At 40.6% G+C, this 16,365-nt stretch overlaps 1 protein-coding gene across 1 annotated transcript in view; it reads right to left on the bottom strand.

The window, feature by feature from the left end:
• The window catches only part of BEST3 (bestrophin 3), a 28,345-nt gene extending 17,255 nt beyond the window's left edge, over positions 1-11,090 (bottom strand). Inside the window, exons 1-3 of the mRNA XM_073620058.1 lie at positions 10,844-11,090; positions 7,987-8,141; positions 6,628-6,705 (exon numbers count right to left, since the gene is read on the bottom strand). Of these exons, the coding sequence (XP_073476159.1) occupies positions 6,628-6,705; positions 7,987-8,141; positions 10,844-11,006 (396 nt within the window). The 5' untranslated portion in view covers positions 11,007-11,090. The remainder of the gene's footprint in view (positions 1-6,627; positions 6,706-7,986; positions 8,142-10,843) is intronic.
• Between the last annotated feature and the right edge of the window lie 5,275 nt (positions 11,091-16,365).

Raw genomic sequence — 16,365 nt, 5'->3', positions numbered from 1 at the left:
AAGGTGGAGAAGCGCAAGGTCTCTAACAACCACCAGCTTTGTGATGTTGTCATGGAGAAGTGGAAGAGGACTCCAGTGGCAACCTATGAAGCTCTGGTGAACTCCATGCCCAAGAGGGTTAAGGCAGTGTTGAAAAATAATGGTGGCGACACAAAATATTGACACTTTGGACCCAATTTGGACATTTTCACTTAGGGGTGTACTCACTTTTGTTGCCAGCGGTTTAGACATTAATGGCTGTGTGTTGAGTTATTTTGAGGGGACAGCAAATTTACACTGTTATACAAGCTGTACACTCACTACTTTACATTGTAGAAAAGTGTCATTTCTTCAGTGTTGTCACATGAAAAGATATAATAAAATATTTACAAAAATGTGAGGGGTGTACTCACTTTTGTGAGATACTGTATCTGTATAAAAAATGCACAATTTCTCAAAAAATGTGTACTGAAGGGGCTGCTGGCAAGAACTGATTCTTCCCCAAACAGTGCAGAGGCCACTAATCACCCAAACAACAGTCCATTAACTTCTGGCTCCAATAAGCAGTCTATGGGTTGTCTTTTTATAATTTATTGCTTAAAGAACTTTAAACAGGGGTGGTATGGGATACTCCAGGAACCCTGGATAGTAGCAGGAAGACATTCTTCACTAGATATGTGCAATTCGTAATTCCAAAATCCTTTAACAAATTTAGACAAATTCGGAAATATCCGAATTTTCGGAAATTTGAAAAATTCGAAAATTTTGAAATCTGAAAATTCGGAAATTCGCAAATTCGAAATTCGGAAATCCAAAAATAGGAATGAAAATCCGAAAATTCAAAATCCCAGAAAATTTGAAAATCTGAAATAATAACTAACTAATAATAACTTTTACTAACTATTAAATTATAGGTATTGGAATTTCCTTTCAAATTTGGGTGTTGAACGTAACGAATACAAAGTTATCCGAAGTTACGAATTATCCGTAATAACGAATGCCGTATCTTAACGAATGGAACGCAACTAATTAATAATAATAAATAACAATAATAACAATTAAAAAAATATATTATTTATTAATCCATTACGTTCTATTTGTTTAGATGTGGCATTTTTTATTTCAGACTATTCGTAACTTCAGATAAATTTGTTATGTTCACTGACAGCCAAATATGAAAGGAAATTCCAATACTCATAATTTAATAATAGGATTTTTATAACAGCTTACCTGTAAATCCTTTTCTTTGAAGTACATCACGGGACACAGAGTCATAATAGTTACTATGTGGGTTATAGGCCACCTTCAGGTGATGGACACTGGCACACCCTAAGACAAAACTGCACTCCCTATATAACCCCTCCCACTGGTGGGAGTACCTCAGTTTTGTAGCAAAGCAATACACGTGTATACCAAAGAAGAGAGCGAACTCGGTGTCCCGTGATGTACTTCAAAGAAAAGGATTTTACAGGTAAGCTGTTATAAAAATCCTATTTTCTTATCGTACATCACGGGACACAGAGCCATAGTAGTTACTATGTGGGATGTCCCATAGCAATGCCAACTGAAGGGAGGGAGACACAACAAAAGTAGGGCACCAAGAGACTAGAGGACTTATACTGCAGCCTGCAGTACAATGCGCCCAAAGGCGATATCCTCATGACCTTTTACATCTACTTGATAGAATCTGGTAAATGTAAGGACTGACGACCAAGTTGCGGTCTTGCAGATCTCAGCCATGGAGGCTTGGTGATGCACTGCCCAAGAAGCACTAACAGCCCTGGTGGAGTGTGCTTTAATATGAAAAGGAGAAATTTTCCTTTTTAAACCATAAGCTTGAACAATCACTTGACAAATCCATTTAGTAATAGGAGATTTCGATGCTGCCTGTCCTCTCTTAGGATCGTCTGGCAATACAAACAAAACATCTGTTTTACGAATCTGAGCGGTCATTTTCAAATGCTGCGCTTAGTCCCACTCTGGGATGCAATTAAAGCATCAATATTTTGCTACAAGTTTAAAATGGTTGAAGAAAAAACGTCCTTAGTAATATACATAGAGGCTGCAGTGTTAAGAGCAGCTGCAACACTTGCCCTCCTGATGACTCACTCTGACCAGCCATATTACAATCAGGGGAGTATCCTATCTTTTTTGTGATGGTTCTAGGCTTCCGTGTGACTGTAGTAGCCCTTTTAGAGCCCTTTTTTCAGGTGTTTTTCACCCCCCTTCCGACCATAGACCGATGCACAAAGCAGGAATGCATCTACTGCTTGAGCAATAGTCCAGCCCTGTCGCCGCTATTAATGCTCAGCCTGATGCAGTAGTAAATGTGTCAAAAGGAATGCCTGTGTCACCAAACCTCTTATATGACACCTTTGCTCTTGTGTCCCTCCTGCAGTATGTAACAGCACAAATGGTGCCTTTTAAAACATACCTTCCCACGCTGGACGCCAACGCCGTGCTAAGCCCTGCCCCCTGTTGCCTACGGCCCTTCCCCTTTTTCTTTTAAAGAGCTCTTTCCAGGGTGAGCGCGGGCTCCCAATCCTATGGGATTCACAGGGAGGAAGGAGGAATGGCGAGGGGGGGTCTGAAAGACGCCGATCGGCATGCCGTTCGCAACGTTTTATTTTGTTTAAAACTTGTAGCGCTCTTTCCCCGAACAGAGGGGAAGGAAAAAATGGCATAGGAGGGCATCTGGTGGGGAGAGGGAACCCCCCAGACTTACCGGAGGTCTGCTGCTTGGCTGGAGGAAGAAGACTGCTGCTTCCTAGACACAACGTGGGCTTTCTGAGAAGCATGAGACGGTAAGTGCTCAATACAGCCCCCAGTGGTGACACATAGGCATGACAACACTTACTAAAATTAAAGGAGACATTTCATAAGAAACATTTAAAAAATCTCTTAGAAGACTCCACTTACCTTTCCTGCCGCAGGGTTTTCTGTAGTAAACCAACAGACCCAATCTTCACCCTTAACGGTGGGTTCTGTTACACCTTCAGAAGCTGGGGATCCTCGAGGAAACCCACAATCCTGGACCTGTAATAGCACCACCACCAGTAAAAACTTTATGGCCTTAATACCAAAAAGTACTGGATCCCGGGGTCCAGCTCTCTAAAAGGAGAAGCGTTACAGGCAAGACCTTGTTTCTTCGGATACGAGGCCCGGGTACCATTCAATTCGGCCAAAAAAGACACTTTGAATGGATCCAGATGCATGGCTGGCCCCAGCAAGGATTGCTCCAGAGGAGCTCAGCACAGCACATCTTTACTCGTGACCAACACCTTAGACACTGGCGAAAAAACTGAGGTATTCCCACCAGTGGGAGGGGTTATATAGGAGTGCACTTTTTGTCTTAGGGCGTAACAATGTCCATCACCTGAAGGTGGTCTATAACCCACATAGTAACTACTATGGCTCTGTGTCCCGTGTTGTACGATAAGAAAGTTAGTTATTATTAGTTAGTTAGTTATTATTTCGAATTTTTGGATTTTCGTTCTTTCTAATTTTCAGATTTTCCTTTCTTATTTTCGAATTTACGAATTTTTCAGATTTACGAATTTTTCAGATTTACGAATTTTCGAATTTCCGAAAAAAAACAAAAAACAAATTATATTAAAACGAACAAATTTTTTGGCAGTGCACATGTCTATTCTTCACTAGGCTAGACTTCCCTGAACAATCTTTAGGCCAAGGACCAAGGGGAATATCCAGAAGTAAGACCCTGTAAGAGCTGTCTGGAACTTATCACCCCAAAAGTAAAACAGCACACAGTCACCAGGACCTTGAGCTCAGGTCAGTCCTCACAATGTCACAGGACAGCTGAAGACTTTCCAGTTTCCACCAGACATCTCTATGTCACAGGGCAACTGCCCCCCTCCTAGCTTCCTCTCTAAGCTCTCTTTGTCTGCATGATAGGTTCTCACTTCCAGTTTCCACTGGACACTCTTCAGTGAAGGAGAGATTAATGCTCAAAATGCCACAGGTCAGCTACACACTTTCCTGCTTCCACCAAGCACTCTTCAGTAACGTACCTCCCAACATTTTGAGATTGGAATGAGGGACATCTACTAACAAATGTATGTAGGCATAGGACATGCCCCCTGCCACACCCCCTTAAAGGAAAATGAACCACATAAAAGGTTAATTAAATCCACAAGTGCTTTTTTTACCACTACTATTCCTTTATATTGGCTTTTAAAATGTACATTGAAAGATAAAAAGTGCATTTTGTATACAACTATATGGATCAGACCAAAATGAGGGACAAATGAGGAGGAAAGAGGGACAGAGGGACATTGTTCAAAATCAGGGACAGTCCCTCCAAATCAGGTATAGTTGGGAGCTATGCAGTAACCTCTCCAGACCAGATCTTTAGCTCCAAAGATACGAAGGAATAGCCCCCCCCAGCTTTGTCACAGCTTGGAGCTCGACAAACACCAGCAAAACTCCAGTAGAACTTCCTCAGAGGAAAAGCAGCCCCTGAGGCTGTGGAACATCTCCAGGAGGACATGAACCCAGCTGCTCCAGATCCCAGACTATTTATGTTCTCCCTGCCATCTACTGGGCACATCTCCCCAGGAATTGGCTTGCGCACAAAAAATATTCAAGCTGCCTATTTGACTCTCCCCGCCCTATGTTCTGGAATCATCCAGAAGCCGGGAGACAGATAATCGCACCTGCGAAATCTAGAGCAGCCCAAAGAAGTCAATAGCCACTACAATAATTACAGAGGAGCCAAAAAAAAAAAAATTTGGCTGACATCCTAACAGCCTATCTAAGAGGGTGCTACTAGTGTTGTACACTGCTATACCTTTCATCCAATTTCTAAATTGTAGCATTTGTAAGTTTCAAAAGCCAGTATAAAGGAATAGTAAAAGTAAAAAAAAAATACTTGTTTGCTTAAGCCAGTGGTCTCTAAACTGTGGCCTGCAGGCCAGATGTGACCCTTTGCTAGCCTTTATCCAGCCCTTAGGGCATTATTCCTTCCACTGATACAAGGCAATATTACCAATGACAACAACAATGGAGTACTATTCCTTCCACTAACATCAAAGATGGAGCACTATTCATTCTACAGATATCATAGATGGGGCACTATTTCTCCCACCGACACCGTTTATGGGTCACTATTCCTCCTACTTATACCAATGATGGGACGCTATTCCTCCCACTGATACCAATGATAGGACACTATCCTCCCACTGACACCAATGATGGAGATTATTCACCCCACTAATACTAATACCCCCTACTGCCCACAAGTGGTATGTAATTATTTTACCCCTACTGATCATCAGGTCTGATGTATTTTCTACTCCCACTGACCATAATCTGGCCTTCCTAAAGTCTGAAGGACAGTAAACTGGCCCCTTGCTTGGAAAGTTTGAATACCACTGGTTTAAGCAATAATTTTTTTGTGTATTAATTCCCCATGTAACAGGGGATGTGACAGGGGTGTGCCCTTTGGCTACATACGTTTTGCTAGGTGTCCCTCTTTCCCATCCTAGGAAGTTGGGAGGCATGTTATGTGTAAATGAGTGTAACCTGCTATACTGGTCATTATATTACTGTAGATTGCAACCACATTTTTCTGAAAATATTAGCAGGCTAGAATACATACGACCCATATAAAAGCAGTTATACAGAAACCCTGTGCTCCCATATGGTTATGAAACACCTGCCCAAGTCTAATATCTTTGTATTATATACAGATAGACAAGCATGCATAATGTATAAACATAGACAGACAGTGAGAGAGAGAGAGAGAGAGAGAGAGAGAGAGAGAGAGAGAGAAAGAGTTCACCTTTAACCAGCCTGCATAAAAAAAGAACTGAAGCAGAGTGAAAACTGGAATGTAGAGGTCCAATTCATGTCCTGCATAGGCTTGTCCAGGGTCTAAGAACTGACGTCCGATTATACAGGCGAAGAAGAAAGTATATACCGCAAGAGTTACTACCTAAAAAGCATACAGCAGTGTGGATTTGTATTAACTGTATGCCAAAGAGTTGCACAATTAGAAAGTATAGTGTACTTCTAGTCGGCACATATGATTATTTATTGTAGTTTTATTTTTTGATTGCAGTCTTTTGCATGTGACTTTAACATTTATACATGCTTACACTTCAGGAGTAACAATCAGTTTTCAATCACACTACCTCCCTTCCTAACAACTGTTGACATAGGAAATCAGCCACACGGGGAATGTATTGGTTTGCGTAAGATGGCAATGCATAAGTAGGGTATACACGTACTGAAATTTGCTTTGGTACCGCTCTCCATTCAACAGAAGCCAGAAGTTAGACTGGCTTTTGTTGGACAGTCCTGCTAGAAAACCAGCATTCGATCAGCACATCCAGCCACTGGCCCACTGTCAGAATACAATAGCGCAGCAAGGAGATTCCTGCATCCATATTGCTTGTGTGGATGCAGGAATCTGAGAGGTTTTTTCTGTTCAATCAATGTGTATCTCCTGCTATAGACTTGCATTATGATAAGGAGCTGTAAGCCAGTCGAATTGAGAAAATAAGGCTGCACCCAGGCACACATATATTTTTACATTATACATACATCTGATCTGTCTAATGTCTAGCACGTATCACATGCATACTTAAAAGAGACTATACATGTCCTTAAAACATGTGCATTTACCTGTGTGTACACCAGAGGAATGCCAACCCAGTCATAGCCAAATAAGAGACCACACCAAGACCGGAACTGGTTCATCTCCTGGGGTAAAGCACACATCAGTATCAGCTAATAAGGTAATTGCATTTTTGTAGGCTACTCATCAAATACTGTGCATGTCGCTATATGGAAAGGATGTCATTTTTATTTGAAAGAAAGAACAAGCAGTATCTGTAGAAACTGCTTATTTTTACCTGTTGTATGCACCTGGACTCATGGTTAAAGTGATATTATCATTTTTTTTAATAAGACAAACATGTTATACTTACCTGCCCTGTGCAAAGGTTTTACATAGAGCAGCCCCTATCCTCTTCTTCTCCGATCCCCTGCCAGTGCTCCTGACTTCTCCCCTTTGACCAGTGTCCCCAATAGCAAGTCACTTGCTATGGGGGCACTGGTGCATGCTCGCTCTCAAGCCCCACTCTATGCCTCCATAAGACACATAGAGCCACGTCTCGGCCCCACCCTCCACTTTCTCATTGGTCCACTGGCTGTAATTGACAGTAGTGGTAGCCAATGGGTCCTGCTGCTGCTGTGTCTTAGCCAATGAGGAGAAAGAGACCTGGGACAGCTGAGGCTCCTGTGCACATTGCTAGATCTAGAGGGGACTCAGGTAAGTATTAGGGGAAGCTGTGAGGGGAGCAGCACACAGAAGGTTTTTTACTGTCATGCATAGAATGCATGAAGGTAAAAAACCTTCAGCCTTTACAACCACTTTAAAAACTCAAGCAGTACACTTCTAACACAACTCTCTATGATCAATGACAACCAGAAAAGAGAGTAGCTGCACTCCAGAGTTAAAAAGCATCCAATGCACAGCAAACCAACTGGGCTATTTGTTAACTTGCTTTTGATATCCAGGACTTTTTTCAGCTATTTAGGGATTAACATTTTCAGAAAAACTTGAATTATGCATATCAAAGAAAAAGTTGACATCAGCACTGCTAAATAAAATGTGACATAAAGCAGGAGCACAGCCTAACAGCCCTGAAAATTATATGTATTACAATATAATTACGGTATTTTGTGGCTGGAAGCAATAATTATTATTAATTTAAAACAGCAAAATGTAAGTATTAAGCACACAAAGTTTTTTTCAATTAGAACTGGACGTTACTGGAGAAGATAATATGATTATTGGCTAAATGCATGTATGTATTCCCATGCAACCAAGCTTCCACCAAGCAAAGCTAGATTTTGTACTTACTGCTCACAAGGAAAAAAACAGTCAGATATCACACAAAATGCACTTTCATATTCTTGGTTCACTAATGCAGCACATGCTCAGGAATAGCCCATTTCTGTGTTTGCTTTCTGACTCACATTAAGCATTAACTGAAGATCAACGCTGTCACGAATTCTTCCATCCAACCTGGCCTTTGAAGCTAAATTTCCAAACCAGACGACTGGTACCCAGTACTTAAGGTGAGGAGAGTTAAGGTTGTCAAATATTTTTCGCTCATCTGCTGTCATAAATCCTTTTAAAATACAAAGTAGATAAATATATGTCGCTTAAGTAGTATTATAACCATAATAACAATAATAATTAGTAATACTGAACCTAGGCAAGCAGCGAGTTTATAGCCATACTAAACCTGTGGTGAACAAAACAGAAAGATTGCACCTACAAGTACTCACAGTACAATTATAACCAAGGTAAAGGAGCAATATGTAGCTTGTTTCACCAATATTTCTCCTTGTCTATAATTATCTTCTTTACTATTTCTAATAGTATCCTTTATTTATAATCTAGTAGCATTATGCAATGGTTAACATAACATAATAATAGGTTTTTTGTGCTCACTGCAAAATCCTTTTCTTGGAGTCCATTGAGGGACAAACAGGGATACTTAGCATTCTTAGACTGTCAGGTTATACTGCTGCCTACAGGAGAAATGGACACTGGCAACAAAATAGACATTGGCTAGCAAAGGATAACATCGACCACAACCATCATACCTCAGTTTTGTGGCAAAAAAAAAAAAACAACAAAGGGGAAGGACCTGTAAATGGGTTCCAAGAAAATGATTTTATGGTGAGTACAAACAGTCTATTTTCTTTCTTGTCCATTGAGAGACACAGGAATTCCTAGAATTCATAAAATGTCAGGACATTCAAAAGCAGGCTAACAGAGGGGAGGGCAACATTACAACAAAGACCATCAAGCCCAAGAAAAGACAACAGCAAACTGGGGAGTCGCCTGAAAGACATAACATCCAAAGCTAGCATCAGATGGGGCCTGAATGTCCGCCTGGTTAAACGTAAGAAACAATAACAGAAGACTTGTGTTAGCCTTGCAAACTGAGTAAAGTTGCATGATGTGGAAAAGAGCAAGAAGCACTCATAGATTTAGTAGAGCGCACCCTTAGAGGACACAGTGTAACATGATACTTAGGACTATAAGTTTGTATCATGTTCTGCCTGAGTCACTAGGGATGATGGAGAGAGAAGCAGGACCTGGAACACCTCTGAGCGTAGGAACCAGTCTCCTGGTCCCGGCATTGCCGGCTAAGGAAGTTTGCCTACCAATATCCCTAAGTATCCCACATAAGATACCTAATTTATTTATAAAGACCTTATAAATAAATTAGGTATTTTATGTTGATTGAATATACTTAATGCTTTTTTCTTTGTCTATTTATAGTGATATTGTACACAAGGTTTATATTAAGCTCCTGAGGAAGCCATGCTGACGGCGAAACATGTAGAGCTGAAAATGCCATGTACTACGATCGTATGAATTTTCATATGTTGATTTTAAAAATGTTTAATGTATATTTTATAAAATTTTGTAAATTTTGATTATTGTTTTAATTGATTAATTTAGCACCTTAAAACTCCCATTTTCGCACTTTGCTACTAATGTTTCTACTATGGGGAGGTGGTGCCTTCTAATGAGACCCCCCATCCTTGGATTAAAAAACTCATTGCTCCTGGAAAATAGACTGGATGCCATTAACTGCAAGTTCATGTCAGAGAGATCACTGGCATAAAACTAGGAAATCTGTGCTCCTTTAACTGAAGAAACGTCTAAGATTTATTATATCTGACATGAATTTACCCTTACTTCTTGACTAACTGGAGAGACTTAAATAGCATGAATCTACAAACACTGTTGGCTAACTGGAGAGACTTTAAATATTTCATATATTCAACATGAATCCACCTTCAGCTGTTGATAGCAAAAAAGTCTTCAAGAAATATCTTCAAACAAACAACAGCAGAGCTCAAGAAAACACATCCACTCTCATGGAAACACTGGAAACAGTGGAACCTGATCCTGAAGTCCAAAAGTTTGTATCTGCATCATGGTTGTGGGCAGGGTATTCTGTGCTGGGCAATGGCTTTTTTGTTGCCGGTGTCCATGTCTCCTGTAGACAGCAGTTTAATCCGATAGGCTAAGAATTCTAAGAATTCCTGTGTTCCTCAATGGACAAGAAGGAAAAAGGGGTACAAATAAAAAACTTCAAACAAAAAATCCAAAGCAAGGCATCAGAAGAGAAGGGGACCCTACCTAAAAATGTAGGAAATGAGAAATACCAAATACAATAGGAGTCTAGTATTAGTGCGTGGAGGTCATGGGAACCGACTATTTGACAACAACTGATTAGGATAAACATTGACAAGCAATTTGAAACAAATAGGTTTTGGGGAAGTATTTAATGTACTGTATGTTCAGTTAATAGAAAATAAAGCCTATGTGTGTGCATAGGAGCAACAACATCTGTCAATATCATCCATTTTTAATATTGCTTATGTTAGAAGTAGACCATGGGAGCAGGAAGCAAAAACCTGAAATCATATAGCAGAATAAGTATCCCATAAGTCTCACATCGCTGCAAGTCTTTTATAGAAGAGTATGTGGCAGTCTAAGCCAGGGCTCCAACCAGGCCATGCTCCCCGGCGGTTGGTTGGGGGCATGGCATGGGTGGAGCCCTGGCTGAGATGCCACATACTCCTTTACAGTGTACTTTCAGCGATGCAATGTGCGGCTTATGGGATACTTTTTCTGCTACATATTGATGTCTGGAGCTGAGACGAGCTTTGTTCCCAACTGGCACTCCCAACAGGTGGCATCGGATGAGGACTCACTAAAGCGTAAGCGGCACCTATACTTTCTATCTGGTTCACCTAAAATCATATACAGCCTACAAAACTATTTAAGCTGCAGTTCTTATACCTGCTTCTACAACATGGTCCATTGTTGGGAATCGTTTGTACACTGCCGTGCTGACTGAACGGAAGATCAGTAAGGAGGTGAGATTAACATAACGCATAAGTGTCCTGCGAAGTAGCCGTCCATATTCATCTCTACCATGCACATTGCTGGAGATGAGAAGCATGAGTCTGTCAGGCCATGGAAGATTTACAAACTGGTTCCACCACCGGTTCACTACAAGAGTAACATAAAAACCTGCAAGCAAAATAAAGGTGTTTATAAAGAAAACATAAAAAGCATTCATAATTTAAACTGAAAATGTATATAAATCAGAGCTGACTATCCAATGACAACAGCTGTTTTTTTTTAAATAAGAAGGTAAATATGTCTGAGGGAACAATGGAGTACTTATGTGATATGCATTGAGCTATATGTACCATGTTCCATTTATATCTACCATCTTTTCTGAAAGAGATAAGAGAGGAATTACATCTGCCAGTAAACTAGCGATTCTTATGTGATCCAGGATTGAAAGCCAGATTATGCATAGGGCAACCTACCCTGGAGCCTAGAGTCAGGGGGACAATTTGTCAAAGCTGTACACCTGTCTGTTGTGATGATACTACACTCTCAGTCTCAAGACATTGGTAAGAAGACATTTACAGAAATAATATTGTAAAACAGACATTTAGCAACAGTAAAATAAATGGTTATGAAAGTGAAAAAATATTTAACAGAGTTTGCCTGGTTTTTGCTTTCATTCAGAGTTCAATCTGCTGCACAATAAGTCCAGTCTGAGGTACAGTGGAACCTTGGTTTGCGAGTAACGCGGTTAACTAGCGTTTCGCAAAATGAGCACTGTATTTCTAAAAATCCTAACTCGGTTTGCGAGAGTTGTCTCACAAAACGAGCACGATTCAGGCCAAAAGCGGTGTGCAATACCGCTTTTGGCCTGAGGTGGGGGGGGGTGCCGGAGCCGAACAGCGCTGATCGTCGGCGTTCAGAAATGCACGGAAAGGCCTGAGGATAGTTCGGCTGACCTCGCCAAACCTCGGAAAGGCTCGTGAACGGAGTCTTTCCGAGGTTTGCCGAGGTCAGCCAAAGTGTGCTCGGGCCTTTTCGGCTGTTTCCGAGGCTCTCCGGTGCCCCCCCGCCTCTGGCCGCATGCGGTATTGCATCCCATTGAAGTCAATGTGGAACAAATTATTTTCGTTTCCATTGACTTCAATGGGAAAACTCGCTTTGATATGCAAGTACTTTGGATTACGAGCATACTCCTGGAACAGATTATGCTCGTAATCCGAAGTTCCACTGTATAAGATTCACTGCCTCTCATAAATGACTCCTAGCAATCCTTCATAGTTTCGATAGGATGAGAGGTGCAGCTGCCAATGTCAGCGTTTTTTTTTAACCTAAGCCACCTCCCACCCTATCAAAAGATCTGAGAGAGTTGAGAGTAATGATGTAGGACTCCTGAAGTGTTTTACTATACTTCAGTAGACACCTCCTTAATGCCCATTATTCTAACTACAGTATACAATATCTATGTTTTCAGATGATGAGGTTTTACAATCCGTCAATCAACGTGTTATGAAATAAGATGAAATCACAAATTTATAAACACCAAAAATAATCTTTAATTCACATGCTGGAAATTGTATTATAAACATGTTTGGTGTCTAACTGATTAACATCTTCTTATACATCAGTGTACAGGGTTACAAACACGATAGGGTCTGTAAGTTTGTTCTTAAGTTGAATCTGTTTGTAAGTCAGAACAGGTACATTTTTTTAAGTGTAGCTCCAGCCATAAAAACTATTTTTAAGCTTTTTGGCTAGCACAGGGAAAGGTTAACACCCCTGTAACGTTTGTTTTGCTGTCTGTGCCCCTGTTCAGAAGATTTCACCTCACTATTTGTCCCAATGACAATTGGATTTTGAAAATTTTGGGTTGTTGTGGAAACAAGCCTTGGTGATAAAGCATCAATGGAGGTACCTTTTTCCCATAATAACTCTTACAGAAGTGAATTTCCCTTCCTAGGGGTAGATTTCCTCTCACTTCCTGTTGTCTCCCTCCGTTTGTAAGTAAGAGTAATTTGTAAGTCAGATGTTTGTAACAAAACTGTTATTTAAGTGAAGTGGAATGTGCTTCTCTTTCCACAATGAAAGCTATGTCAGCGCTGGGATGCATGACAGTGGCCATAACAGAAGTAGTTTGGGCACAAGCTCACTCAAAACCCTTACAGAATATGGTATTGAAGAAATGGACTGGCTGAAGAGCAGACTTGGCCAAATCCATCTGTATTACAACTAGGTGAAAGTATCCCACTTGACATAGGGTCAGCTATGGAGATACAGGCAAAATTCCTACAAATGCCAGCATCTGGGGCTGGGAGGAATATGGACTCCCTCTCTCTCTCAATAGTTATCAAACATGAGACAACTGCAAATGGTAGGAGAAGCACTTTGCCACTTCAAGCTAAAAATCACCTCACGGCATGTTGTGGTCCACTTAAATAATATTACAGCAATTTCATTACTGAATCACTAAAGGGAAACTAAGCCAGAAGTGTTGAGGAAGGTGACTGGAATTTCCAACAAGAGTCTTTCAACTTTTGGGAGAAAAAATGAGTATGCCTTAGATAGTCCTCTTTGCAACAGCCAGAACATAAAAGTAAATTCGGTCTCTCTGAACACACAGGGAAATCCAACAGGGTTAGATGCCTATATCTGGCACTTTGACCTGGTGTATGCTTCCCCACCAACTTTCCTTCTGAGGAAAGTAATCAGGAAGGTCAGTTCAGAACAGTGCACAGTGATCTATGTGGCACTCTTATGGCCAAGGTGCCAGAGGTCAGATGCCAGAGGAAAGACCCAGAGGAAATGACCCTCCCCTGTAGAAGGAACCTTCTTAAACACTGTCTAATTCTCTACCCTTATCTTTAGGAACTATGCAAGGCAGTATGGCTTCTGAATGGAATATCTTCAATAACAAGGGATTATTCAAAAGGGAATCACCACACTCTTACAGAGCAGGAAACTAGTAACAAGGGCTATCTGTAATAAACGGTGGACAGCCTATTCTAGCCAGGTCAAAATGAATGTATACAACCCTAACAAGGTAGCTTCAGTACTGGACTTTCTCCAGAGAGAAGCAGATAAAGGGCTGGCCATCAACACCTCTGAGGTGCAAGTGGCAGCACTGTTCTTAATCCTGGAGAGAATCTTATCTAACAACTTCTTAGTCAATTTTTTTTTCTCAGTGCTACTCAGTCTGAAACCTCCTCCTCATACCACCATGGAGCTTTCCAACTGTATTAGCAGAACCCAAGAATCCACCTTTTGAACCTATAGCAGAGTCAACTATCAAGCATCTGACTATAAAGCTAGTCTTTTTAAAAGCCATCACATCAGCACTCTCAGAAAAAAATTCCTGTTTGTCATGGGACAGGATGATTCTTAAAACAGATCTTACTTTCTTTTATAAAGCATTAACACATTTCCACAGGAATCAAGTTATTCTACCTACCTAATGTAAAAGAAGCCAAGTCTGTCTCACTAGACATAAGCAAGTGCATACTTCAGTACATATAGATCACCAGGGGCTTCATAAAATCCACCACCCTGAGTGTTCTTTTCAGAAGAAAAGCTTAAAAATCCATCATGTACTAACTCATCTTAACCCACACATTTGTAACAAAACCTTGCTCACTACACATCTCTGCTCTTTGTACAAGAGTATTGTCAACATCCTCTGCTGAAAAGGCTGGTGATTTGACAAAACAGATATGCAAAGTAGCCATGTGTTTGAACCTAAATACTTTTGTGAAGCACTGTTGCATTGACCTCTTTTCCAGTCAAGATCAGGCATTTGGGATTAAAGTGCCTCGAGGAGTGGTACCACCCTAGATAACATATTAGTGAACTGTCCAGGAGGATGATTAGGGAAAACCTTACCTGATAACTCCTTTAAAAATAATTATCCTGGATGGTGACCTTTCCCTATGGTATAATGGGGTTTTACTTTAGCATTGTTTTTGTAATCATCTTCTAAATGACTGGGGTTGTTGGTTCCTAGGAACCCTTTCAAACTTCCTTATCTTCTGTCTTGTGTTTCCAGCAGGGGATGGAGCCTCTCAAGTGAACCATTCTGGTCACTTTATGCCTTTTTTGTATGTAATGAATGTAGATTGAACTGTCTCACTGCATTGTCACTCAGTCCCTCTGTACTACTCCCCTAGTTGCCTTCTCTGGAACAGCTTTTGGAATAAGGTAGCAATAAAGATGGTTCTGCATCCAGCTCTGTGAATGCAAGTCCTAAAATAAATATCTAATGTGCTCAAAAATATTTAGGCTTTATCATATTTCATATACATTATATTACCAGTATTGGGACACCTGCCTTTACATGCACATGAACTTTAATGGCATCCCAGTCTTAGTCCGTAGTGCTAAACGCACAGTGACTGGGGGATTTGACAAGCTTTTTTTTAATACATTTTTATAAAGTAAATTACCACAATATCCTTTACCCAAATTCTTTTTGTTGGCCCTCTTTAGTAACCATGGCCTGGTAAACATTTGCACAGTTGCCTCCCTTTCCACTTTTCCACTCCAACCATTTTCTGTGCCAGCACCCAATTGCTCTTTGCCCATAAAGACAAATGGGACCTATCATTGGGACAGCAAGGCTGGCCAGTTGCTTAACAAGTTTAGAGCAGTAAGCTTCCTCTGAAAAGCAAAGTTCACACATAAGGATAAGACCCTAAAGTTGGGTTTGTCTGAAAATGCTGTTAAGGTCATCGTCAATCAATTTTTTTTGGCAAGATTTGAGTCTTAGAGCACCTTTTAAGGGTGGCATGAGACTAATCTCTCAACTCACTTAGTGGCACCTAACATTTTCTTGCTACTGTAATCTTGGTGGAAGGTGTACTGTGAGACAAGATCTGTAACTGGAAATATGTATCTGTAACTGGAAACTGTTTTCCAGGTGTCTAAACAGCTTAGCCTGCCACTCTGATTAAAGTCTGGAGTCCAGAGAAGGAAGTCAGAGGTGTCAAGCAACACTGAGGAGATAAGCTATGTGCCATTATTTCATCCATTAATAATAGCTCCCAACTGCCCCTGATTTTAAGGGACTGTCCCTGATTTTTAGTTCAATCTTAATTTATTAGGGGACCAAGAATAACAGATATAGTGTATGTAAAAAAATATTACACGATTCTTTGGTATAAAATTACAAAGGCAAGAAATCCACAGAAGACAAATTGGCCATTTTTCGAGAATCATTATAGTTGCTAGGCATAATATACAGTATGCAATAGTATAAAGGTATGGCGAACAATCACTTACAAGCAGCGATATCACAGGTGGAATCAAATATATATTGCTTATTAATAAGGCATTGTGTACCGTGGTGGTGCACTATCATATAAAGAAAACGTAAGTCGTGCGGGTCACATATAGTGCCATATCAGAAGAAGCATTATTCAGCTAATGCTCTTAAAGCAGAGAGGTTTAGCAAAGCCTATAGGTTGGATTAG

Source organism: Aquarana catesbeiana, linkage group LG03 (assembly GCF_042186555.1).
Source record: "Aquarana catesbeiana isolate 2022-GZ linkage group LG03, ASM4218655v1, whole genome shotgun sequence".
In the NCBI taxonomy this organism is placed as follows: Eukaryota; Metazoa; Chordata; class Amphibia; order Anura; family Ranidae; genus Aquarana; species Aquarana catesbeiana.
The sequence above is the reverse complement of the archived record's forward strand: the minus strand, read 5'-3'. Positions and strand labels throughout refer to the sequence as shown.